At 38.5% G+C, this 27,747-nt stretch overlaps 1 protein-coding gene across 1 annotated transcript; it reads left to right on the forward strand.

The window, feature by feature from the left end:
- Positions 1-1,203: 1,203 nt before the first annotated feature.
- On the forward strand, positions 1,204-27,215 carry LOC138197255 (uncharacterized protein C14orf132). Its single transcript, XM_069147947.1, has 3 exons — positions 1,204-1,270; positions 18,747-24,359; positions 25,732-27,215. Exons 1-2 carry the CDS (start codon positions 1,244-1,246, stop codon positions 18,963-18,965), a joined length of 246 nt encoding a protein of 81 aa, XP_069004048.1. The 5' UTR covers positions 1,204-1,243; the 3' UTR covers positions 18,966-24,359; positions 25,732-27,215.
- The last annotated feature ends 532 nt before the right edge of the window (positions 27,216-27,747 follow it).

The raw sequence follows: 27,747 nt of genomic DNA on the forward strand, positions 1-27,747 counted from the left end.
TGTATTGACAAGAAAATGCACTTTGAACATTGTCGCATATCTCGAACCGCATTGAACTATGCATGAATTAAATATACCTTTAGCTAATTTTCTGAAAATTAACCAAATATTAACCATGAGGCTGAAGCTCAGAAAATGTGGATATAGGTCTTATTTGAAGGCACTGACATGCAACCTTTGCTGTCCTTTGTAAATATATAAAAAGATGGATGGCTTTCAAAAGATGCAGTGCAAAATATAAATACTATTTCACATTATAGTTTGTATTACGAGGTTCCCCTCACCTACATACAAGTTCAAAACTCAGAGCCAGATGTACAATGTAGATATGCTGCTGTTCAGCTGTAAATAATATAGTGATTAAAGCAATGTATCAGTTTTCCTACTGAAGACAGCACCCTTCATGTAGGGTTGACAAGTTACTGACTTTGTCAAGAGTTGAAAAATAATTACTGATGCTTTACATATCAGGGATAAACCAAATAACATTTTTAGAAGTGTTGTGAGTTTCCATGATCATGATTTTCTTTCTAATGGACCTTAAAATCTGCAATTATAAATTGTAATTAAGTAATTGATAATGAACTAATTCAGTATTATGTGTTTCTCACTATTAAACCTGGCAATCCCACCACTGTTGTTTTTAATGTATTATTTCTGATCTGTAGCACACAAGGTAATGATTTATTAAGCATTACAACTTTATTGACCCTTTACAGCTTTGTGATTAGTGCAAAACACAAATCCATTGTTAAATACATTTTCAAACTTGAATAATGAAAGGATGCACCTTCGGGCTGATTATGACGGTCAGTCAAAAGTGACTGGCAGCAGATACACATGCAGCGGTGTCTGCAGCGGTTTCATGCCAAAGCAACACCAGCATCAATAATTTTGCACAGTTTGCCTGCCATGCTTCACGTGCAAGTTTGCCCCAGCCAGCCCCCCCGACATACACATGCATATAGACCGAGAGAGAGGGGTGGGGGAGAGAGAGAGAGAGAGATGTGCTGAGTGAATAAAGTCTTCTATGAAGCATGAAAAGCATTCCTTGTCTCATTATGACACACATTCACAGCCACACACAGCTAAGCCCAGCAGTGCTGTTTTAAAGACCTTGCTCGCACTATTTTTTTTTTCTTTTGCTTCTCCTTTAGATTTCTCTGCTGTCAACATTCTTACTTTCCCAGCAAAACGTGTTTTTCTTGACACACTCCGGCTGGCGACCGTTGATCTGGGGATAATGGAGTTATCACTGATGTCAGCACAGGTAAGGAAGACGTTCATCCACGCAAATTCTTAAGGCCTTCAGATAATGATAGCTGAATGTTTTTCTTTTTGTTTTATTTGCTTTATTTATATTGATCTTTTTTCAACATTTTAACACTATTTTTTTTATTTTTTTAATCATATATTTATTGCATCGTCACAGTGTTGACGAAAAACAGCCTCATGTCACAATAATCTACAAATCCCTCAAGTCAAGTCAGATAAAACATTAACTATTGGACTAAGTTGTTACAAGAGTGCAGATCTTACAAGGTCCACCTTTTATGATTACTTAAGAAATCTAACTACACCCGCTGAGTCACTGGAGCGTCAGAAAAGTTTTGGTACATTTGTAAAGTTCAAATGTGCAAGTTAGATCTACAGTTTTAGACAGTGCACACATACAGCAGTGACTCAAAAGCAGTCTGCACAGTGGCTTCTTCAAAAGGAGACGCGCAGACAGGGACTCACAGACTGAGTCAGTACAAGGCTGCTGTTTCTGAGTGTTGCTGTCAATTGTCAAGATTTTTTTCACTAAGTAGGGTGCAGCATGTGTGAGCCATATAAACATGTAGTGAATTAAGGCTGATTTTGGGCCCCGTTTTGGTTTTCTGTTATCTTACAAAGAAAGATATTAGTACCCATGAGGCATCTGTGTGCCTGATTAAACCTGAATACATTATCTATTGTTAAACACTGTGCTATGTTTTTATTGTTTTGTCTGTCCGTGTTAACACTGAAGTAAAACAATGTCAAATAAAGGCTCTTACAGTTTTTCAAAGCATGCATGAAACACATTCTTACAGTTTGCATGCCAGCGGGCACTTTTTGGTTTGGAGAGAGAGACCTTTGCAAAGTCTTCTCCTCCACTAAGTTGCAGCTAAAGCTCACATAGAAGTCTTCGACAAAATGAGGGAGTAGCATCTGTCTATTTTCAAAGAATGAGATACTTTAGAAGAAAAAAGAAGTGATTCTGCTCTGTTTTAAAAACCTTTGCTTGTGTTTGTTTCTTTGTACAACCATCAACACAGCTCTGTTGCTCTGAATGACGGTAGATTATTCTTGTCCCATTTTCCAGTTGTTTTTTTTTATCTTCTGACAAATGATGTTGAGCTCTAGTTGTAACCCAAGGGCAATGCTTTATGTTACAATCAAGGCCCCTCTGTGACTTTCTGGGCTTCGAAGCCTGTGGATATGTTCTGAAAGTGATTACTATACTAAAGCTTTTAAGTGCAAGCACAGTTGAAGGCCTACTTTCCCTGCATGCTCTCCCTTCAGCACTGAATCCCTGATACTTTATTGCTCTTTTCGCTAGAGGAAGTATTTAAAATGATGCTCCAAAGTTGTTTTCTTCTCTTGCCAGAAAGAATTATGGGTTATTGTCTGTTGTTGAGAATGTACTTTTACAGCCAAGTCTTCAGACAATATAAAAAGGTTTTTTTTATCATGAATATTTAGTGTCTATCATGAAACAATGCACATCATATTTGTTTACCGGAGGAGCACAGGCAATGATTTAGGTCATGAGTGAACATAACTGATGACTTTCAAGTCTTTGGTGATTCTGGTGTCATATTACTTTAATGACCTAATAATCCTAAGATTTACTTTCAGTAGCTACACAATGACACACAATGACTTTATGGTGTTGTGTATGGTGTATCCACCATTTCTGGGTTAAACTTTCAGCATTGAAGCACATTAGGTGCAGTTTAAAAGACGTTTGACAACATTTGCTACGGAATTGAAGATTTATAACAGTTGAAACCTGCAGCTGTCACTCAGCTAGCCAATGAGCCGCCTGCTAAAGTTTGAAATTATATCTGCTTGTTTGCGTCAGAGAAAATAAATCATATTTCACCATGAGGAAATTTTGAGTCGGTTGACCTTTCCTATGTCAATCACAAATAGGTGCCTTTAAGATATCTTTTATAGCATTACCAATGCAGAAATCCTGCAGGATTAGGTCCCTATTTCCTGAAATGTCCTGTCACCCTTCTAGCTGTGCAGATTTGACGGAAAATCTCCTGTAACCATCTGCTTATAGGTACTAAACAGTACAATAACTCACCTCTGGCAAAATTCATCACACAACAATAACACCGTTGGTTGTCTGTTTTCTTGTTTGTTTAAATCTTTGCACTATTGTTTAGTTAGTTTTAATTTAATTTAAATTAATTATTCTATTTTATTCTATTTTATTGTATATACTGTGCATTTTTATATTTAATATTTTTTACTGTTGTTTTATTGCTTTCCAGTACCTATAATGCTGCTGTAGCGAAAAACATCTATCTATCTATCTATCTATCTATCTATCTATCTATCTATCTATCTATCTATCTATCTATCTATCTATCTATCTATCTATCTATCTATCTATCTATCTATCTATCTATCTATCTATCTATCTATCTATCTATCTATCTATCTATCTATCTATCTATCTATCTATCTATCTAAGTCAACTCATCCTCTGTGCAAAGACATGCTCAAGTAATGGTAAAAGATGAGGTGATCTTGGTCCCTGAATTGAGTGGTATCTCCCTTTAATTTTCTGACTACTGTCACTGAGCTCCTGTGCTCCAGATGTGAACCCTGTCCGGTTGAAGGAGTTTGATGGAGAGCCTCATCCGATAGCCATCTGTTCTTAGATAGTTAATCAGACGTGCCCAATGTGTGGTCCTTAATCACGCCACACTAACTGTCTCTGTAGTCAACTCCTTAATGTTGTTTCTGGCTGAGTACGAAGTAAAACCAAAACTAATGGTACAATTTTTTTTTTGCAGCTGAAAGGCTCTCAGTTGATGATGGAGCAGATGGATGTAAATTTTGTTGTGTTTTTACTATAAAAAATATACCCAGCATCTTGGCAAGACTAAATCTTAAAATCGAATTAATGTAAAAATACCTTTTGTGTGCAAGGAATATGAATACATCTGAGTTTTTTATTTTTATTTCTGTCTGTGTTACTCATCGGTCATGAACTGGTAATTGTTTCTGAGTCACATCATGTACAGTAGGGGTTGATTTCAGTCGTGCTCCCCCCATGACTGATGATGTGTCCTTGACCCTGAGCAGCACAGCCTCCAGGCCAGACCCCGTGCTCATGACTGCGTTCCCTCTCTTTCAATCCCAGCTCTCTCTTTTTTTTTCCGAGGGTGAATGTTAGATTGGTCTTAATTAAGTAAAGTCAATCAAAGTCTGTGTGATGGAGATGTAGGTCAGATTACCATCTGCTAAAGAGTTTATCAGGTAGTTCAGGGGAGTAGATACTCCCCAGAAGTACCTGCTGTGACACAGACAGTAAATCTGATCCAGGATGAACAGCCCTTCTTTTCAGTTCATCTAAAAAGTGTGTTTGTAACAAAAACTTGAATTAGGTTTTCTTATTTTTCAAAGAACCTAAACACAGAAGAGTTACCCGTTAAGAGATGCAGGATCGTGAGGTTAAAACATGTTATTAAAGTGAAACACTTTCTTTGCTCTGTACCAAAATGTATTGTTTTTCTATTTAATTTGTATTTTTAGACATGAGTTAGCATTGAATACAAATCTGGGATGTTGATTGTAAAGGGAATACCAATGTTTCGACACTATTTTCATCAGAAATGTTGATAATTCCCACAAAGCACTCTAACTAGATATTTATCTACCATGACATAAAGATAGAGAAACAGCATTCTCTGAGCACCACAGAGCTGGAGCAAACTTCCAGATGATATTAGACTGCCTCTGTGTTTGATTATCCTAAAATCAATAAGACTTTTGTACTGCATGGCCTTTCCCAGAACCTTAAACTCTCATAATGAATCATGTTGCCCAAATTTCCTGTATTTATGGATCAGTTCATAACTTTTTTTAATTTCCTTTAAACAATGTTCCATTCTATTAATTAGTTTTTAATTCACATTTCCTTCTGAATTTTTTGTATATTTGCAGAAATGGAATATAATTTCTACAATTATGTTTACTGCTGGTGTATAATCCCCTGAAACTGCACATTGCTGTGTTTTTGTTACCTCAGAATGAGCCCAGAATGGATAAACCAAACACAAGCTCGAGAGAAGACCTTTCTTGTTTTTCAAATTTTTTTGCAAGTATCTTCCACACTGCTCTTCATGTAAAGCAGTTTTCAATAGCCTTTGTGTATGACATATATGATACTTGTAAACTTGCCATGCTTAAACTTTTAACTTTGAGTACAAATACAGGAGCCATCCAAGCTGGAAGAAGGTCTATATTGGCTTGAACTATGCACGAAGGGCCTTAACAGGGAAAATGTAAAAGGATCTTAACAGTGTCTGTTCCATTAATATTTCAGCACAGAGAGTTGAGATAACCTTCAGAGATAAAAACAAAGGTTATGACACCTTAAGTATAGAGGGGGATGAGTCATCCATGGCACGTACCATATAAGGTCTGTAATGCTTTATTCATTGGGGATGGTTTGCATGACAGATTAGATACAGATACACATGTCAGACATGCAAGTGGCTGCACTTTTATTACATAAATAAGTCAACTGTCAACCCAATACTTCACCTCAGAGATTAGTCCGTTCCTTTATGAAGATATCATTTGGAGGAACTTTTTATTTTGGTCGGTCGAACGTGTTCATATTTATTTAATGGCAGTGCATTTTTGACATTTGTAAATTAGGTTTGATGTCATTAATCGAGACTGTTCAGAGGAAGGAAACAGAAAATTTGAACTACAATGTCACTTCCTTGTCTAGCAACAATCAAAAGCCCCGATCCAGGATCAAAAGTCAGACCGTAGGTTTTCCTTGATGTTGTAATTTCAGGCCTGTTATGTGTTCTTCTGCCATGAGCCTGACTAACGTTAACCTCATTGCATAAAAGTATATTATGAGTAAGAGCTTTTTTTTTTGGTACATTTAATCACATTCCGAGGTTTTAATCATTTTATGAGATCCCTTTGCAGTGTAATATTATTCTAACTGGAATGACAGGATGTGCCTTGTTTGGTGGAGGATCAGCATAATCTCTTTTACATACTATATATAATTAATAATGCATTACATTACAACGTGGCTTAATACCACCGTCAAAAACATCACTAATATGGATATAAACTAGTTTATTTTACGTAATAAGTAATATGAGAAAAGGAAACATTTTAAGTTAGTTTTACTGCTTCACATATAAACAAAACAAGACTATGTTTAATGTGTAGATATACTTTGCCTATGAAGGTGGTGTCATGAATGATAACAGTGTAAAGAGCACACAACTGTATTTCCACAATCAGCTTCTTAGGAATGAGGTCCTACACAAACACATAATTTGTCATTATGAACGATTACTGTCAGAATGTAATTTGTAGGACTGAGGGTTGGAAATCTGTGAGATAGAATTAAAAACAGAATCGCTTGGTCTCCTGTGAATCCGTAGTGCATACAGTCGGTAAGAAAATTGGATCAAGCTTGAGAAAGGCAGACTCCGCCTCTAAAAATGATCAGACACTTCATACTGTAGGCGAAGGTACACTTTTTCTGAAAATAAACACATTTAAAATATAACACAAATCTTTATTGGCTCTGCATTTGAGGCAAATGTATTACATATATTATTGTATATATGTATATGTATATATTATTACAAACGTCATACACAAATGACAAAACTCACTATTTACTGATTTCTACAGAGAGAATTGGTGTAACCAGGAGTCATGAAATGCACTTAGCAGACTTCACATCTCAGTGCATGCAACAATAATAAGGTTGATCTGTCTGTTAAGAAAAGCAGAAAGTTAATTAAATGGAGCTTAACAGAGCGTGAACATGAAATGTACTGCATGGTGGGAATAATGGACAGAGGAGAGTGCAGGGTCACACACAGTGTCTGCGTGCACACTCTGCACGTATATCTCTGTGTGCGTGTTGTGTGAGTGTTTGTACAACGAGGTGTCCAACTCAATTCAATTGTTTTTATATAACACCAAATCACAAGGTGATCTCAGGGCATTTATAGTGTGGTTCTTACAACAGAACCTTACAACATTATAGAGAGGAACCCAATAATTGCCACGTGAGCATTGAGTTGCATTTATTGCTTGTGTGCTTTTGGTTGCAGGTTTCTTTGTCTATTCACTAAACCGTGCCCGACGTAATATTTGAATAAGATCACACAAAATGCTCCTTACATTCAAAATGGTTGAAATTGGTTAATTGTGGAATTACTTTTCATTGATTAAAGATGGTAAAACCTGTTTCACAAGAAACAAGAAAATTGTATAGAATTTTGTTTTGCTTGCTAATTTTTTTTTTAAAAGCTTATTACTTAATGAAATACATGACTATCTACACAGGTCCAACTGTCCTGCATCACAAAGGAACAATCGCCCTTTAGTTGTCCAGAAAGCATATAGAAATTGGCCTTCGGTAGTTTGTATTTGATTAAAAGATTGGATTATAGCTGTATTGCATTGTATGTAAAAAGTGTTTTAACTGTAGACTGTTAAAGTTCTATTCTTTGTTGACCCATCCGCCAACCCCAACCTCCATAATATGATTGTGAACAGTAATGTTATCATGACTTCTTCATTTGCTCCTGCCATAAAATGCTGTAGGGCTCTGTTATTTGAATGTAAACACGTTGTTATGGGGCAGTTGTTCAAATGGTCCACAGCCAGAATCAACCCGGGGACATTGTAGTTACGTAGTGCAGAAATGCACGAATTCTATTCATATGTGCATCTTTACGTGAAAGCCTACAAATATTTGTGAATGTATATTTGCACCTCTCATGTGCTTTTATGTGTGTGTGTGTGTGTGTGTGTGTGTGTGTGTGTGTGTGTGTGTGTGTGTGTGTGTATGTGTGTGTGCTTGAAGCCTGAAGGGTGTTATGAAAGCTGGGTATGGTCACTTATTGATATCAGTGAATGCTGTTCTTTGTTCGTCTGTTAGGGTTTGAAGCCTCCAGCAAAACGAAGCAAAGATTCAGCGAGCCATGAGAGCAAGCCCATGTCTCTCTGTGTAGCGCACTCTTTTCCTCGTACTCTTCTTCCTCGTACTCTTCTTCCTCACCACAACCTACAGAGCAGTCACCTCTTCCTTCTCTCGCTTGTCTTCCGGCTCAGTCTGTTATCTCCAGCTTCATCTCCCTTCTCGCAGTTATTCTTGCTCCCGCTATTCTTGTCATGAATTCAGTCGGCCCCCCCGGACATATTCCGTATTTTCTTTTCATCATACGGCTCAATAACTTGGAATTCATTTTCTGCTGCTACTTTTTGGTTTAGTTTCCGAGGTGTCTATTATTTTTAAATCATCATCCCCTGAGAGCCATTTAAAATTAACTCCATCAAATTGTATGCAAAGCGAAGACCCACTCCCAGCAGGAGATGGTATCTGCAGGTGTTTAAAGAGACTTTTGGATGTAGAATTAGATTATTTAAATGTATTGCCATATTAAAAGATTTAAATCATTTTGGGGGATTTGTATTTTCATTATATTGGCAGGTTCTTTTTATACTTAGTGTAATTGCGAATGTGAAAGTAGATAGAGGAACTGACTAAAGATTTAAAATCAATGATTTAAAGTGAAATAAAGTGAGACTAATTTAAAGGAGATAGACTTTCTGTACAAATTAAAGACACAGCTCAAGAACCACCTTGTGTTATGGCCATAGCACATCAGGTGAGTTTGTCCTACTTCAGTTTCATTCAAATTCATCCGATGAAGCGGATCCCGCCTTAACGCTTCAGAGAAATCTCATCTTAAAAGTTAATTGCATTTTATTCTGTCATTCGGGCAATTTTTTTTAGGAACATCAGTTCTGTGCATAAACGTAATGATAACAGGGCATGATCTGTCTGGCAAGATGTTGTGGTGGACTTTATTTCGGTTTTACACCGGCCTTTAGCCACGCCAGCAATGTGGTTCTGCGGGTGGTAGTGTGGGTTGGTGTGCCACTTTGGTCCAGACTGAATGTCACAGTGAATCCTAGATGCTTTGCAATTACATGTTGTGAAGACATTCATGGCTCCCAGCAAACGACTTCTCATTTAGCACCATCAGTAGGTCAATAACAAGTATGCGGAAGATAGTTACCGGCTACATTTCACATTTTACAAAACAATGAAATTAAGCTGATGTTTATTATCTGACACACAAACACACATGTACGTGTAAATTGTGCGACCAAGTTCCCATTTTTCCCTTCAAGCTTTGTCAAACTTTATTCAGGCCGACAGTGAGCAGGTCTTTTAAACAGGAGAGTAAACAATGGCTTATTCAGGCCCCTTTTTCTTACCTTCTCTTTTGTTTCCCTTTACCTTATCTGTATTTAATTTCCATTTTCCCCACTTTCTCTCTCTGAGTTTGTAATTTTATGACAGATGTTTCACAAAGAAGAAGAACAGCTGGCTGCTGCAGGGCTGTTTATTCCCTCTTTCATTTCTTTCTCTTCTTTCCTCCCCCTCTCTCATTCCATGCTTGTTTTGTTTTTTTTCTGTTAAAGCGGTCACAGATGGAGACCCAAATTTTCTGCCCTGGAAATATATATTTGGTGGCTTTAATATTCAAACACAAAATGTTTCCCTCGCCCAGGAGCAAACTTCACATCAAGGGCTACACTAATAGCTTGTGAAACAAATAGCTTGTGTAACAAAAGCCAAATGATAAGTCACTTCCGTCCCCTTTTTCTTGCCCCCCATCCTTTGCTAATCAGAGTTGTTTTTTTTTCCATCTCCACTTATTCAGCTCAAATTCAACTCATTTTAAATAACCCGCAGCCTCCAGTGTGCGGTTGTGAGTGAGATTATGTTGGCACAGTGATTGATGAATGTGTGTTCCTGCAGCATGTGTGTGCGCATTAATTTGTGCCTTGTGTGTGCATGAGCGTGGGATTACCAGAGGCAGTTTCTGTATCTCAAACGTAGAAGAACATTACATAACTTTATAAACCAGCGCTTTTTCCGGACGCACACATGCACGCAGGCACGCAGGCACACACACACACGCACACATGCACACACACACACACACACACACACGCACACACACACACACACACACACACACACACACTTACTTGCACATGCAACCACACGGCCACACAGAATGAAGGTTCATGTACATGCAGGATATGGATGCACCTGTGCATATAAAACAGAGACAGACAAATGAATGCAAACACATATGCACACCCAGATAGAAAGACAAAAACTATGCACATGCGCTTCCTTCCTCGGAGACCCGGAGGACACACTCACAGATGGGCGCAGGAGGTGGACTCACACACCACTTATTATACACAAAAGTTACGTCGTGCCCTCAATACGCCAAAGAATAAAGATTTCTCGTTGGCAGAGATTTGGTGATTTGAAGCTACATATGTTTGTTTCTAAAAGTCCTGCAGCTCTGCACACTGCCCCTGTGGTGGGATGACACTGTGGATAGAGCGAAGGAACGATGCGCGTAGAAAACGAAGAGGGATGGGAGAATTTATGGAGGGAGAGTGGAGGTAAAAAAGCTAAGAAGGTTTGGAGAGGTGAGGGAAGAAAATGCAAGAGAAATGTCCTGACCTTTACAGGTGATGACAAAGAGAGTAAACGTGAACACAGAGAAGTAGGTGGGGGAGGCCACATGAGAACATGCGAGTTTGTAGAGACAGAGTTGCTGACATTTAGAGGTTACGAGAGAACAGTGATGAACAGCAGAGGGGCTAGAAGAGACGGGATAAAAGTTTAGATATAATGTCGTTAAGTCAGGACAGGAGTGAGGGCCGGCCAATAGAAAGGTGACAGGTAGAAGTAAAGTAAAAAACGAGCCGTAAGAATGTCTGAGAGGCGGAAAGACAAAGATGTGAGCATCGAGCACGTCACAGAGCCGCACCTGTTTTTTTTCACATTTATCCTCCAATAACCGCCATCTTTCATTACTTACATTTCTTCTCTCTCTTCCTCTGTTCACTCCTACTGTATATGTTTCTGGTTTTTTTTTTTGCTAATAAGTCAACATGTGGTGGCAGCGGAGTGTCGAAGGGGAAAGACAGAAAAAGAAACAGAGGGAAGACGATTAGGTGATTGAGAAATGACACATTTTTTAGATGGTAACAGCAGAACTTTTCTTCGTAGTTTCATTACAAAATATCTAACAAAACACAAAAGCGCTGTGTTGTGTAAAAGAGAGATTGTTTTGACAGAAGATAGTCTTGAAACTTAACTGAGACAAGAAAGACATATTTTTTTCTGCACAGATTCACAGAACATCATCCATTCGTACAGATGCATGCCATTATTGTTTGTGCATGCACACAAACACATACATATGCACACTGAAATGCCCACATACATGGTCTCAACATACACGTAGATACACAGGTGCGTACCATATGTACTTGTGCGCATGCGTGTAAAAACACAAGAACACATATGAGGCCTCATTTTGATTGAGTTTCTTGCTGTTACCTGCGTGTCCACACAGTCCCATGTGCAGCTGCAGAAAAGCTGATCATCCTGGTGACTCAGCGGGATGAGTTGGACGCCATGTGCTCACAATGCAGATGGTTAAAATCAGATTTGGGATTTGGGTCATGTTCTGTTGTTCTTCCCCGTGTTTCTGGTAAAGAACACCATGTTTAAGCTTTTGCTTTGCTGACTGTTAGAGTTTTTTCCTTCACTGAGAGAGACTGCTGTCAATTTGGGAAAGACATGCTTACTATTCCATCACGGTACACATCTCACCAACAATGTCAAGTCTGCCATCTTTTCCAACTAAATACAAACTACGAAGCCACTGAAATAATTTTCAGGGGTTGATTCTGATAATGCAAACTCAGCCAGTTAGATGTTGTCTGTCAGTGTGAGGTGATCCACAAAGATGAAAGTGCCCCGCACACTCAATATATCATTTTTATATATCTACATGCAGTTCCCACTGTGTGTTCTCTATGACACACGGCCCACTGGCAAACTCTCACAGCAGCATCTCTAATCTGTCTCACACACACAGGCTCTCAGTGTGCGCTAATCCCTCACTTTCACTGGGAAGGATCTTTCCCTCTCTCTCTTTCTCTCTCTCTCTCCATCTCTCTCTCTCTCTCTCTCTCTCTCTTCCTCCCTCTCTCTCTCTCTTTCTCTCTCCTCTCTCTCTCTCTCTCTCTCTCTCTCTCTCTCTCCCTCTCTTTCTCTCTCTCTCTCTCTCTCTCTCTCTCTCTCTTTCTCTCTCCCTCTCTCTCTCTCTCTCTCTCTCCCTCTCTTTCTCTCTCTCTCTCTCTCTCTCTCTCTCTCTCTCCTCTCTCTCTCTCTCTCTCTCTCTCTCCCTCTGAGTGTACACTCCCTCCATCCCATCTCTCTCGCTCGCTCACATGGAGTCAGGTCTCTCACTCTTATGAAGCGTGCTGCTCCTCTCTGTCTCTGGATGCACTGACTCTAAGTCAGATCGTAGGACGGGACAGACTGCAACACCACAACTGATCTCTTTCTTCATATACAGCCGGCAGTAGGTACAATTCTCTTTCTTTGTTTATCAGTATCTATTATGTCATTTTCCATGCAGGATGTCGCCTGTTTTCTGTCACCCCAGAAACACTAAAGCAGCTGTCCTCTCTGTTTGTATAAGCTTTTACTTGAATGCATAAAAAGAAACAGGGAACCTATAATGATTTTTTTTTAAGACTGTGAAGTTAATGACCTTTTATAGCTCTATTTGTTGGGCAAGTTTTAGAGGTAACTAACTGAGCGTGAATGCTAGAATGAGATCTTTTGGAAACTTTGAATTACTTTGATAACTTGAATGCAGTTTACGCTTAATACTGTAGCTGCTCAGTACACAATCGGTGTGAGAAACATATCCAACATCACATAAGAGTACATTACAGTCAAAGCTACCTCCAGCCATGAAGAACTTTCTCTCCGCCTCCTGAGAATCAATCAGCATGTGTGTTGAGCTCAAAGTCATGAAACCAACTTACTTCTGTCATGTTGTTGTGATGCATAACAATGTTTAAGAACAAACAACAGGTAAAAGAGCCTTCGTCACAGCATCAGCACACAGGCTAACCCTGTCTGTTTGTATTTAGTGACTGACATCTCGACACCATGATTTTCTTACTCACATTTTGTTTTATGTTCACTTCATCAATTTCAATTTAAGCTACTTTGTTTACTTTTTCTGAAGGTGTGATCTCAACTTTCCTAAACCACTTTCTCGCCCCGAGTCTTCAGAAGGGACTTTGTGTGGCCTGCAGCTATACATGCTGGTTTTAGGTTTCTGCGACTCTGCCTGGCTATTACGCTGTTGTAACAGGACACTACTGCTATGATACCATTAACAGCTGTCCAGCTGTCATTTTCCTTATTTGCCATATGGCCTATGTTGACATCAGGATGCAGGTAACTAACTAGACTGACGGCTGATGAGTATAACACAAATGAAATGAGGCACATTTTAGTCTTGCAACACTTCTTCCTCATGTACCACAGTGAGTCTTAAAATAACTAAGCTGGAACAAAGTGTAGATCATTTTACAGTATTGATTTACAGAAAATAGGTTGGGAAATATTTTGATTGTGCTTTTTGTTGTGTTTTATTAACTGAAAAGCTTTATTTGTGCTTTGAAGATGTCTTTTTGAACTATACAATGTTATTGTCACTATATTCAGACATTGTTAAATGATTAATTAAGAAAATCCTTTAAAAAAAAATTATGTCTTGAGGGAATCGTTTCTTTGCACATAAATAAAACAAAAATAATAAACATACAGTAAAAGTGTGTAGCTGTCGTATCACCAAAAGAGGTCAGTTACTTATATAACTGTAACTTTAGTCTAAAGGAACAGATTGCTGCTTTCTGCACAGCTTAGTGTTGATACTCTTGTTTTGTGTGCGTGTGTGTCTATCTGCGAGGGATCTTTTTCCCACCATTCATTTGATAATGACTTAATTAACACTAGCTACTGCCTTTAACTGTGCAAACTATCAATGCACTGAACCGTTTAGTGTGTGAGAAAAATACATGTTGTATACATACAGTATTTTATAGCGGTACAGTGTGATGTGGTTTTAATTGGGTTGACATCTTGAGACTTTGGTGGCCACTTGCTTTTGTAATGGTTCATTCAGTCATTTCTTCATTCATTTTTTTCAATTGTATCCTTTAATTTTTGTAGAACCATTGCCTGTGAGGTCATGTGGTCTCACTTTGGCCAATTAAAGAGTCAGCTATTTTGCTTGGTCATGATTTGCAACGTAGATTATTCACATTAGTTAATTATGAAAAAAACAGCAAGACACACTTAAAGTTACAAAGTGTAGGCCAAACTTTACCACTGCATGGCATGTTTAATCTGCCTAACTGCCACTAAAGTAAATGGGAAAGTGAATTTGTAGAGTGGGACCTACTTAAGCTGCCATTTTACGTTGCAAAGCAGCTTTTCAGCCTTTTGCATTTAGATCATGTAGTTCTAAAAACAAACTCATTATTTATTCAGGTAGTTTATCTTCCAGGCGTGTGGTGTAATAACACTTGCTGCTCACTGCTGTTGATGACCTTTTTGTGCTGTTTTAGTCACAGAAAGAGACACAGCCTCTGGGCTGAGGCTTTCTAAAGAGATTTTGAACAAGTTCAGTGCTCCTCTTGTTAGAACAAGGTATGTCTTCAGGTTGGAGTGGATAGATGTCATAAAGGAGTCAATGGCATATTGGGGACTTCATATTGTATACTTCCAAACCAGCAGGAGAAGAGCAGCATTTACTCATTTTCCCTCCTTTACCCATGAAAAACCCTGGGAGGCAGTTTTAATTAAATATACATATTAAGTGGCTGTAGTGAGAGCTCTTAAAGTTTTCTTATAAATTATTCTGCCGTATTTTAACGGCTGCAACATTTCAGACTCGTTTTTTTTTTTTTCCACTTCTCAGAAGGAACGAAAACATGCACAGTCAAACACACTATAGTTGCTTGGTACTGGATAACATAAGACTTAATGGCAATCATGCTGGATTTATTTTATACCATTGAAGGTCTGGAATACGCTTGACTGTGACATGTAGACTTAAATCTGGATGCTCTTCATGTGATCAGTGATTTTTTTTTTTTTTCATGATTTGACCTGTCAATGACTCATATTCAAATGTTTTAAAAGAAAATGTATCCTCATCTATTCATAATATCTGTGCCTGTTTCTGGTTGTATGTTCTGGTCTTTGGGAGCTCCTTCGATCCCAGTGGATGATACTATACGTCAGCCCGGTTCTCAGACTAAGACGTGCATTACTCCCGTCAATCCACTAGAGGATACTGTGGGAGTGTCATGCCTCCTTTAGGGCTGAAAAGTACACACACGTATGACCAGGGTTGAGGTCATGCAATGGAGGTCATTTGACGAAGTACAAGGAGCAATAAAGTCAGAGTAGGGAGGACTTTCACCCAGGAGACAAATATTTGAATCCACCAGAAAGCCAAAATCTACGTATATTTCTCAGAAGTTTTTCAAGCTACTTCCATAATGTAACGTATTTAACTTGTTTATTTTAACCCTAACCAAATATCTTTGGTGTCTCACCATAACCAAATCGTCTGCTGCTAAACCTGATTATGTTGTTTTTTGTAGATAAACCGAAAGCACCTTACTTTTCAGGCCTTGGCATGGCAAAACGTGACACTGAAACAACATTCTGTAGTTGACAGAAGTGTGTATTACAGGCTTTGGTGTGATACAGGGTTGTTTATGAATACAGTGATAGTTTTGTTATCATGCCAAGATAATCTTAACAAATCTTGCATACATTTTCTGTGCAGTAAATTATGTGCAGTTCAGTTGGTGTAAAGACATATTACAGAGGTCGATGTGGCCTCAACCAGCAGACATATGAACCATGTATCAGTGTCCTACACCTTCACTCAGCCAGGGGATGTCAGATGACCTCACGTCTCGCTCCCGGTTGCTCCCTCGTTGAAAATGGGTGACAAATCGTTAACAAGGCCGATGGCTAACTCATTTCATTAAAATTCTTTGAAGTCTGTGGGGAAGTAATGTAGCTTGAATGGACATAATAACAAGTGAGCCTTAAAATTGTAACATTATGATGGGTTTCCCTTGTAATATTCAGTGATAAGAAAAGTGAGGCAGTTTTCAGTATGAGGATTTTCTAAGTGAGAATTTGCCCTGAAGTCACATCTGCAGTTTGGGCGTAGAGATAGGGCCGATGAGGACACAAGAGAAACATGAAAAGCACTTGGGCACCCCAAGAGTGGCTCTCAGATGCTTTGAGCGTCATGTTCAGATGGTACATCTCAAGGCATCTCAGAGCCAGTCTGGAAGAAAAAATGAATCTGTATTATCACAGGAGCAGCTGCACTCACACTGATGCAGAGTAAAAAACATGTAATCCCTGGCTTTATGAAAGCTGATTTTCTTTAATACTTTTTGCACCCTCTGTGTGTAAATATTGATATCTTTAATTCGTTATCTGCTGAAATTTTGGATACCCACAATTCTAACATTCGTCCACTGATCCACTGGGGTGATCACAGTCAGATAAGTGGATCATCCTCAGAAGAGAGATAAAATCAGAACTGAGTGGCTAGATACCAACAGAAATACATAACTGACAAAAGTGAGAACAAGTTTATGACGTTTTTTAGATTTGGGTGAAATATAAATTCATGATTTTTATCATAAATGATGATCGAAGCATCCCCATGAAACTGACTGACTTATCCTATTTCCTCAACATTTAAATGAAACGTGTAAAACCTTCTACATATCAGCCTACAAGGAACTTTTTCCAAGCCTTGTCACATCTGACTATTTCTGACAGTCAAGGGTGGTTGATGCTGTTCAGTAATCGCTGAATGGACCTTTAACATGCTAAAACGCCCACAAGTTAAGGGGTCAAACTCAATTGAACCTCTCAGCTGTCGGGTGAAAACTGGGATTATTAATGGGCAATGAGCTGTCCGTTTGGATCACTGACTGTGCAGTCTCTGGTGTGTACATGGTTTGACAGCCTGGGTGCTTGTGTTTTTGAATCTTTTTGCAGTGTGTTGGTGAGCTAGTGTTAAAAGTTACAGTAGATTAAGTTCACACACCTGAGTTTCAACCTCACGTCTGTGTGGTTGTATCACAGGTGTCACATCTCCAGAATAAAGAGCTGACAGCAAGACAAGTGACTAAAAATAGAGGTGGCTTGGAAAGAAGAGTGTTTGCATGCACGTGTGCTTGTTCCTGCTTCTGTGGACATTTTAGGTTATAATTACCAGAGACAGCTCCAGGGATATTGGTCTCTGTCTGTGCGATGAGGACCTGTGGAAGCCCTCGGGGGAACAAACACATCCACCTGAGACAAAAAGAGGGACTCATGATCTGCTTCGTTTGTTTTTTGCTTTTTTTCTGCCATCCTCTCTGCGTGTGTGTTTCCCTGTTCAGCTTTTAGATATGTGAAGCATGCATTAGATTTTGTTAATCCATCTGAGAATGAATCCGTCTGAGATGCTGCTGTCTATTCACTGTACAGTACAGCTGTCCTGAGACCAGGCACAGCTGTGGGGTTAACCTCCTGAACAGAACATGTTATTGTCCAGCCATGCCATGCTCATCACTGTATCCTACATTTACAGTCGAACACATCTGAATTTTGAGAGTACAAATATGTTAAGAATTAAAATGAAAGATTTTAACCAGAGGTGATGATTTAATCTGACCGATCACTTCTTGATATTCAGTTCTTTATTTGGACGTCTTGTTCCATTCCTTCTAACACAGCCTCTGCACTTGAAGGTTCACAATCAGCAAACATAGCAAATCCCTGAAAATATGCTCTATTTCTGTTGTGAGAACAGAGAAAAGTGATAAACAACCTCATCATCATCCAACACAGGGATAAAATGGAGCTCAGGAGGACAATGTTATCTGTACACTTTATTCCTACACAGCGTGATGTACTGCTGTCTTTAACATAACTAGCAAACCAGGTAATCTAGTTAATCGACAAGTACGGCTATTTTCAGAGCAAGTACATTTATGCCTTTCACCACAAACACTGCCATGTCGAGGCATGTCAAACCTATTCCTCTGAGCTCTTAAAAACCTCCCACAATACCGGGGGGAAATTCTTAGTTTCATGTTTATTATTTGATTTAAAAAATGTATTACCCCCTTTCATTTGTAGCAAACTTTGTTTGCTTTTCTGTGTGTTTTTCATTTAGTGGGCTAACTCTCTGCTGAAAGCAATTCTTCATTGTAATATCTATTTATTTGTTTATAGCCCTATAAAAAGTTTAAAAAAAACAACAACAACACACATTTAAACAAATTACCCCTCCATTTGTCTTTCTTGCAAGTTTCAGTCTGTGTTGTAATGTGCCGTATTCATTTATTGAAGTGCAGTTCAATAACCTTCCTGAAATTTTGCACAACAAGACTGACTGAAATCATTCCTCACAGACTTTCATGAAGACACCTCTCTCTGTCTTGTTCCCTTTCTTCCTCCCTCTTCCTGGCAGCATTTCCCGGCTGTGAGCGGAGCCTTCATGGATTCTCCGTACAATGGCAACACATCCTTGCAGACATCCACGTCCAACCTCAACGCCGGCTATTCACGACCCTCGGAAGCAGAGGATGATGGGAAAGTGTCCAGTGACACCATTTGGCTGTGGATTGCTGTGCTGGCAACCATTGGCAACATAGTGGTGGTGGCTGTGGTTTGTGCCTGTGCCTTCTGACCGAATGGAGGAGCCGAGCAAAAATACTGCTGCTGCGGACATGGGAGACCTTGTATATCCTGAAAATATATTTTTTTTCTCCAAAAATAATGTAAAATAGCCTTACTTTTAGATTGATACCATGGATTTTTCAAGTGCCAGCTTTAGTTTGTGATTGGAAATGGAATTTGAGTGGGAATTATTCAAAGACTTTTAGCATTTCCGCAACAAATAGCAAAAATATTCAACTCAAGTTAGGTATCACAAAACTGTTCATTTATTTAAAGCAGCTATCAGATTGAAATAATGATCTCATAGAGATATGTCTTATCTTACTTTTCTGTCCAGTTGTACAGTGCAACAACAACAAGAGAACAAACAGAATTAAGGATGGCAATAAGACGCAAATAGGATTTCAATAATGGCTACTGAAGCTTTCATAAACTTAACCCCAACACTGGAAAACCTCATACCGACCAAACTCAGACCACATACATGCATATAGTTTGCAACAAAAACATTTTTCACTAAACACCAAGAAATCTACCAACACGTCTTCACCATTTTTAATAACCCAAGAGAAACTTTCACACTACAGTTAAAAACAATACCTATGTTCCCTAAAGTTTAAAGACAATCCTTAACCTCACATCGGTTGTAGAAAGCTCAGTTTACAGTAAATATCTTGCTCAACATTCACAAATATTTTCTCAGCATGTCAAACATTTTCAACCATCAACTTTCTAATCCCGAGGCCTCAAAGCCTGAAACTAGGACCTACCATAAGTCATTGATATCTTCACATTAATATTTAGTTACAATTATAGAACTAAAACAACCGACGCCACAGATACCATGTTCATGTGAACCTTCCCTCAGGTTGTCCTTCAAGGCTAAAGTCTAATAAGGTCACACAGTGATGGTTATTGTTGCCTCCGTTTGAACAGTGAATTAACTTTTTTTTTTTTTTTTTGAACAAGTACTGGTCCTAGAGCAAAATACTAAATTTATTCATTTTGAGTTCCAGGCTGAAGGAAATCTATGGCTTTAAAATAATAGTACCATGCATGCCATCGGTCAGTTGGTTATGCAAGCCGAGCTGGTGTTACATAAACCCATTCAGCCCTGCTTATACCACCAGCTCCGCAGAGGTCAGCATCACAACAAACAAGGATTAGACAAGATCATGGTTTGATCTCTTTGGATCAGAAGCCAGATAGCGATCTGCTGTTAAAGCTGCACACGATTCAGATTTAGTAGTTGGGGGTCGGAGGTTTGAACCCTGCGACTGCCAGTGTATCGATGATGCTCGAACAAAGCCCTGAACTCCAACCTGTCCTGTCTTTCATGTTTTTATTTTTACATTTTTAGCACCCAGTTTACTATTTACTTGACTAATTCTGGCAACTAAGAGGAATTGACTGAAGCATCACCTCCACTACAGTTAATGCTGCTCTGCATATCCAGCTTTCTGTACTTGCAAGACGGTTTATGGATTAATAAAGGCAGATATACCTTACAAAATTATTAGTTATTTAAAATGTGTCCTGGATTTTGGACTAATTTAGACAAGAAAAGCATTCTCACTTTTGGATTTTGCCAGTTGAGATATTAAGTGTTACTGGCAGATTTGATTAGCTGTGAGTAGCTAAATTGTTAAGCTAAACTTAGCTTCACTTTCTGCCTGTCCGGCTGACTTCTTAATGTTCCACACTGATGTGTTTTTAAAAGAGAAACCTGTAAAATGGTTTCGCAGCACTTGATGGCTACATTAGCGTGCTAAAAGACTGAAGCTAAGGCTCTATATCCCACTTAAGTTTATTACAAAATCAGCTTTTTGATACAAAACATGGAAACAGAGAGCATTGTTCTTGTGTTGTAGCTACTATAGAACTAATAAATCCGATGCCATGTCTCAATTCGCGTACTTCCGTTGGTACACTTGCGTGTATTAAATTTACATATAAGTACATTTACTAGTGTTATGCGTGAATTTGGTCAGTTTTGTCTCAAATCGCACGCTGCCGTTCTGCATTTGCTGGAAATGACTGAAACATTTGAACGCATGACCCGCAAACATAACCGCCAGCTTCGCTTGGTTATTTTCACTTAAAGTGAACGTGTTTTTGTGTCCTGTTTTACACAACCAATAAAAAATACCAATGGCTTCAATCTAACAGCATTATTGTGGTACTTAGTTAACAATATGACTTCCTCGGCTGCTGCAGTTTGAAAATGTGTCCGTGGTCACTCTCTTTTTGCTGTCTAGGGTGAAAAGTGTCCATTGTTTCCTATTCAATTTGCGTACCGATATGAGTGCACCGTCCGGGTGCTCGTAGTGTATGTTTCCATTCTTGACAATGTGAACGCACTTGCGCACTCAAAATAACAAGTGTAAAAAAAAAAGTATGTGATTTGAGACACAGCCTTAATATCATAAAGAGAAGTGTAAGATCAGAGTCTTATTCAACTCACCAATGAGGGAAAGACGTAGGCTTGAAAAGGCTCTTTTGTTGTTTTCAAAAACGTGTTTCACTTTAATGTGACAACAGAAAATGCTTTTAGGGGGCGTCTAACCCTTGTGGATGTAGTGCAATCTGCTGGAGTGTAAACTATCCAGAACAAAAAGCAGGACAGAGCCGCTAATGTATCATCCAGGACTGACTTTCAGACAGAGGGGAAATAGTACACAGTGGATTTAATGTAATATGAAATGCCCCTTGGTTAGCAGACAAACACAATGTTGAATCCATTCCTTACATGTCTTTTCTTGTACATTTGGCTTGGGAAGGCTAAAAAGACAATATAATCCTCTAAGCTCTTGATTTATGGAAGTTCGCTCTCACTACAGCCACATGTCACTTTTTTTAATGTGGAGAGTGCAAAGCTTGAGAGGTCACCTTTGCATTGTTACAGTTGCTAAGGTATGATTGGAAAATTGCTGAGTGTGGGAAGGGTTTAGTGAACAGTCAGATAATGTCAATCTGATGCCATGACTCCTCGATACAGCCGTGTCGTGACTACAGTTTCTTCTTTTTTTTTATTGCCATTAGTCGATGCTTCAGCAATTTCTCCTTTTCTTTGTGTCCACAAACATCAACACTGATTTCAAAAACTCCAGTTCATCTGACACGCATGTCTGGCCTTCGAAGAAACTGCAGCACCCTTAAAAAGCCCAGAGGAAACAAACTCCTTTTAGAGAGAAGCGGTGTGCTGAAATTTAACAAGCAAGCGAGGTCACGCGGGGGTATTTCTCTCTGTCAGGGTTAGTTTTCCCCCATTAGAAGGATAAACACATCATTAAAAAGTGGACTGGCCGTTAGCTTTCAGCTCCCTTCAAATCACTGAGATTGTTAGCGGAGAAATGATCTTTCGGAAAGAATGAAAGGAGGAAGACAGTGAGTTTCAAAGATGAAAAGGCAGAGAGAGAACATGCAGATACGATATAAGGTAAAATCGAGTCACGGGAGGTCAAAAAGTATTGGGAAGAAACTTAACGCTAGAATGTTCATAACTTTGTTCATCATTTCACCGAGAAATTAGTCTCAAGTATCTGAAGCAAACCACAGAGTTACTATTACTTAATTTGTTACTTTTACATACTAGTGATGTAATAGTAATATATAAATATCAATTACAGCTGCTTTGATTAGAAAGTAAACCTCACTGTTTTCTTAATACCATAAATGCCATTTTAAGTTTCTTCTGTAAATGACACACATGCACCTCAGTTTATCATCTTTATATTGTTGCTATTGTGGAGAGAAATTACAAATGACATACTTTGCCCTCTAATTTCCAGGACTTCTTCCAGTTACCATAATCCCGTAAGAGGATTTTCAGTTTTTATGTAGTCTGGAGCCTCATCAGGCTGTATGTAAAATCTTTAAAATGAAAACTTTAAATAGTGGTGGTTTTCTGCATCCTGAGGGCAGTCTTCACATCACTGTGCTAAGATTACTTTCCTACATTGTGTGGTTGTAACCCAGTCTAGTCAGAACGGATCATCAGCTAGTGTCTTCCACTGCACGTGTGTGTGTTTCTACATATGCATGTTTGCATGTCACTATCCCTGCTGATATTCACCCTCTGTGAACTGCGTCATTGTCCTGTCAGTGCTCTGCAGAGTAATGAGCTGTAATGCGCCTCTCGAGCTTTCTATCCAGTGTTTCCCTTTTCCCTTCCTCGCTTGATATCCCAGAGGGAAGTGCATCCTCAGCGGCTTTTAGAGCAGTCACAGTACATCCGATCCCTGTGGGTAACTTTATTAGAAGATGATTTTTCAGACAGTATATAACTATCAGCTGTCACAGACAAAGACAAGGTCTGAAGAAGCAAGACAGCGAAAGAAATGAGCGGAAACGAGAAAAAAATATGTAATATTAGTCATCAGAGGCAAAAGGCAATGAGCGACACGGGAAGTAAAAGAGGAAGATGTTAAAGAGAAATGAAAGATAATGAAGCAGGAAATGCTCGTTGTCAGTTTTACCATAGATTTACTTAGGCACCTGACAAGGAAAGAGTCACTTACGAGGAGTAAGGGTATGAGTCGAAAAGAGAGGTGATGGATTAGAGGAGACAAAAGAAGAACAAAAAGAGGCGGTGAGGGGAGGATGATGTTTGATAAAGAGAATCGTTGTCATTATTGGCTTTTTATGTCGGAATGAGTGGGAATGAAAATGAATTAGTAATACCTCAAACTTCAAAGAGCGAAGATGACAAGAGATAAATCAGTGAGGCAAGAAAAGTAAAGTAGGAGTAAAGTAAAGTAAAAGCCTTGCAAGTTACTGTTTTTTGAAAACAAATTTAAGTGAATGCTTAGACATTTTTGAAGTACATAAAGAAATAAGAGGAACTTATGTTAAAGATCAGACATTTGTTAAAGCAGCTGGAGTGTCCTTATTTTCAAAAATATTTCATATATTAATCATTTTATTTTATGTATTCAGTTAATTGATTTAGCATGTATGACTGGACATTTGCTATAGATATATGAGCTCCTAATGGAGACCCTGGAAAGAAAATGTAATATTTCTGGCCTGATAACCACTATCAGCAACCACAGAGTACATATGCACACTAATAATGCACTAAACACAGATCACCTGAACCTTCTGTCTACAGTTTCTGTGATTGCTTGGACTTGCAGTAGTAGCCAATTAGATACCAGCAATATGTTTCTGTCTGGTGACACCAAGCTTTTGGAACCAACTCAGTTGACTCCACGAAGAAGAAAGCATGTGCACTTTAGTGTCTCTTATTGTGGAAACCTTCCAACCCAGCCAGTCTTGGATTTCTTTAAATGCCACCATGTTGCTCCTGATAGTAGCTGAAGTAAAGGATAACATCTCCGCCCTGCTCACCGACTCCTGGTGCTTGTTATCAGCTCAGAAACCACAGCTACTCAACCACAAGGTGAGAATAAAGCAGAATTGTACAGTATGTTGTGTAGAGATCTCATGGAGGCAACCTTTGCTTCTATATCTCCTGAATGCACAAATCACAACCTTGTAATAAAAATACCACAGATTCTGAGGTAGTATTGCTCTCTACTGCTTCTACATAGTATATTACATTAAAAGTATGTTGTTTTGCTCTCGTGTCTCCTCTAAAACCAACTTGTTAGCAGTATTTCTGTTCATGTCACTCACTGAAAGTGATGAGCCAGTCAGCAGCAAACATGAGTCACCAAGAGATCATCCATCTTGAGATTTTTTTTTTTCCCTCTTGCATTTAAACACATGAACTCCGGGGATAACTGAAATTATGTGGCAGAAATGACAAAACACACTTGTGTTGTTTTCAAAAGCTCTACATAGCTAAGCCGAGCAAATGGATTGCATTACCTCATACAGTACATTTACACACTGTAAGTAAAATTCCAATGCATCCTCCAGAATGGATATGAACCCAAGATGGCAGTATAACACGCAAAATGTTCCGGAAAACTGAATTAACAGAAGACCTGAGCGGCCGTAGCTTTGTTTGCTCCTCTTACAGTCTACATACAGAATACATCCAGTCTAAGTTGGTTTAGCAGCTTTATCCTGGATCAATTTGTTGGGTTAAGTTTTTCCCTGTCAGCCTTACCTTTGATGAATACAATTTACATATTCATGTTATATGCTTTGCTCTGTATCGTGAGTAGAATAAAGCACTATCAATTATGATTACTTAGAAACTTGAATTTGTGTTGCATAATATGCACTGTGGTCTATTGCTCCTTCGTGTTACGTTGTAGTTCTTCTCCTTCCTTCTCTGTCATCTCACACGTCCCTCCTTTCATGCATGTGAGGCACCAGACCGTGAAGTCCACATTGTGAAACCCCTGTTCTGCACACACACACGCACGCACGCACACACACGCACACACACACACACACACACACACACACACACACACACACACACACACACACACACACACTGCCCTAACCAGACCTCTGACTCGTCCCCATCTTTCATCTTCATTTCACTCACATTTATGTAACTCATTCTGCAACAGAGCAGTCTCAATGCTGCAGGGGGTTGATTGGTATGCAGACATGGTTGCAGGATATTTCAAAAAATTATATGTTGATATTTGTTTGAATAAAAATGATTTGAAATGGCCTGTCAAATGGTAATCAGTCCATGACAACAGAGAACATAAAAATACGAAAACTCCACAAGTCAAAAGGCGCATCATAAAACGCTAATGGCAAATGTCCTTTTAAGTTTTAATTTTCAAACTTTTGCTGTGCACAAATGTACTAAATCTCTTTTTCACTGCTTGTTGTCTGTACAGATTCTCATCATTGATGGTCAGTGGAGGAGCACCAGATAAAAGAAATGGCCCCGTCTTCCACAAAAAATGCAGAGAAACAACACTATGGCACTGACTTCTTTCTGATACAGTTTTCAGGATTATAAGAAAAAAACTGTACATGGAAATGCATCATTGTATAAAACATCAAGACTGACGTGTGGAGAACAAAACTGCAGCATAAGGATTTAAAAAAATCTTTGCAGGATGAAGGGGCAGAAGAATGATAAAAGATTTTCACTGACTATGATGGCAAATGTCCAACAGCGTTTTTTTCTGGCTACTGGCTCAAAGACCACTTTCTTTCCACAACCTTGAAACTAATTGGCGGTTTAAAGCTCCGTTATTTCAAAATATCCAATGCCAATTACTGAATAACATTTCACTTTCCGGAAAAGTTGGCTGTATCAATAATTGAAGCCAGGCAGGAAGATATACTTTTGCACAGATGTCAAGCTGTGATACAACCTCCAACACAAACCTTGTCTTAACGAGCTCCTGTTTGTTGAGGATGTGACAGTGTGTTTGTATTTATGAAGAAGTGAACAGGCAGTTATTCAGAGGCTCCACTGTGAAATACTGCTGGCGTTGTATTTTTCAAATATTTGATCCAAACATGCATTAAGGCACACACACATTATGCACACACTCAACATCAAACAGACAGAAAGGACATCATGTGAAATGAATTGTTATGCATACAGGTAAAAGCAATGATAAACATTTGAAGCACTGTACGGTTAGCAGGACGAGAACTACAGGAATATAGATTAATGATACATTTTGACATGATAATATAATTACCATGATAGCTTCTCAGCAGTGCAGCATTGTGTGTACCTCACTTGACATGCATGTTTACCAGCAGATATCTCTCTGTCCCTTAACGTTCTTCCTTAAGGAGTAAACTGTTCTTCTCCTCTCCGATACATTTCGATCATTTGCGCTAATGCAACACCAATTACATGCTTAGATTTATTAGTTAATGTACAATTATGTGTATGGGGTTTGGCTTTAGGTTAGATTACATGTTTTTTCTATTTCTTAATTTTGAGTTTTATTTGAGAGAACCTTTGTTTTTACATGTTGAGTAATGTCATGTATTACATTTCCTTTCCTTAAAGGCAGTTTTGTAAAGTTAACCCTTTCTACTGTACGTCTCTGTTAGTACACTGAATCTTCTGTAATACAGCTTCATTAAATTAATAAGAATGTGAGACTGCATATTGCACCAGGTGTGTTTATGAGTGTTTGACAAGTTTAGTATTGAAACATCCTGTTATTACAATACAGTTTTATTAATTATTTACTGCAGTTAATGTACTTCCAGTGATAAATACTTCCAAAAGGTTTTTTGTCAAGATCTACAAATGAATATCAAAGCTATGTTCCATCATATTTATGTGTGTATTTGCATGAGACACGTAACATTTGCAATATTACAACAAATGCTTATTTTTCTTGAAGAGGATCTTTTTTTAGTTTTTCCATAGTTTCAATCCTAATTATAATGTTACAATGTCGGATGATCATATTAAACAGTTTAAGTTTAGATAAACAAATATAATAGTAATTCCTTTGTTAAAAAAGATTCAGACAGCTCTGATAATTCAGTTCGCAACTAACTGATGTCAGCTCGCTCTAGGCGCAGCACGGCACCAAAGCACAAATACTTTAACTTACAGTCACTTGGCGGCAGCAGAAAAACGTTTTCTAGCTTATTTCCAACCCGTACACCGAACAGTGCTGTATCAAGAACCAGTATTTAATAAATTAAGATCATTCAAAACTTCTTGAATGGAGTCTAAGAATAAAGCAAATATATATATTTGCTTTATATATATATATATATATATATATATATATATATATATATATATATATATATATATATATATATATATAAAAAGGGCCCCTTTAATGTTGATTTCAGTGAATACATGTAAACGGTGACTGCGGCATAGTAGGTAAACCAATCAAATTATTGAAGTGATTCAA

Source organism: Embiotoca jacksoni, unplaced genomic scaffold (genome assembly GCF_022577435.1).
Source record: "Embiotoca jacksoni isolate LCO1_2020_lvr unplaced genomic scaffold, fEmbJac1.0.p SCAF_14, whole genome shotgun sequence".
NCBI lineage: Eukaryota > Metazoa > Chordata > Actinopteri > Embiotocidae > Embiotoca > Embiotoca jacksoni.

Bases quoted from the DNA above. Each gene is read 5' to 3' on its own strand.
- LOC138197255 (XM_069147947.1), top strand. From the start codon at position 1,244: ATGGAGTTATCACTGATGTCAGCACAG. The intron at 1,271-18,746 runs GTAAGGAAGACG...TCTTCCTGGCAG, and splicing joins TATCACTGATGTCAGCACAG to CATTTCCCGGCTGTGAGCGG.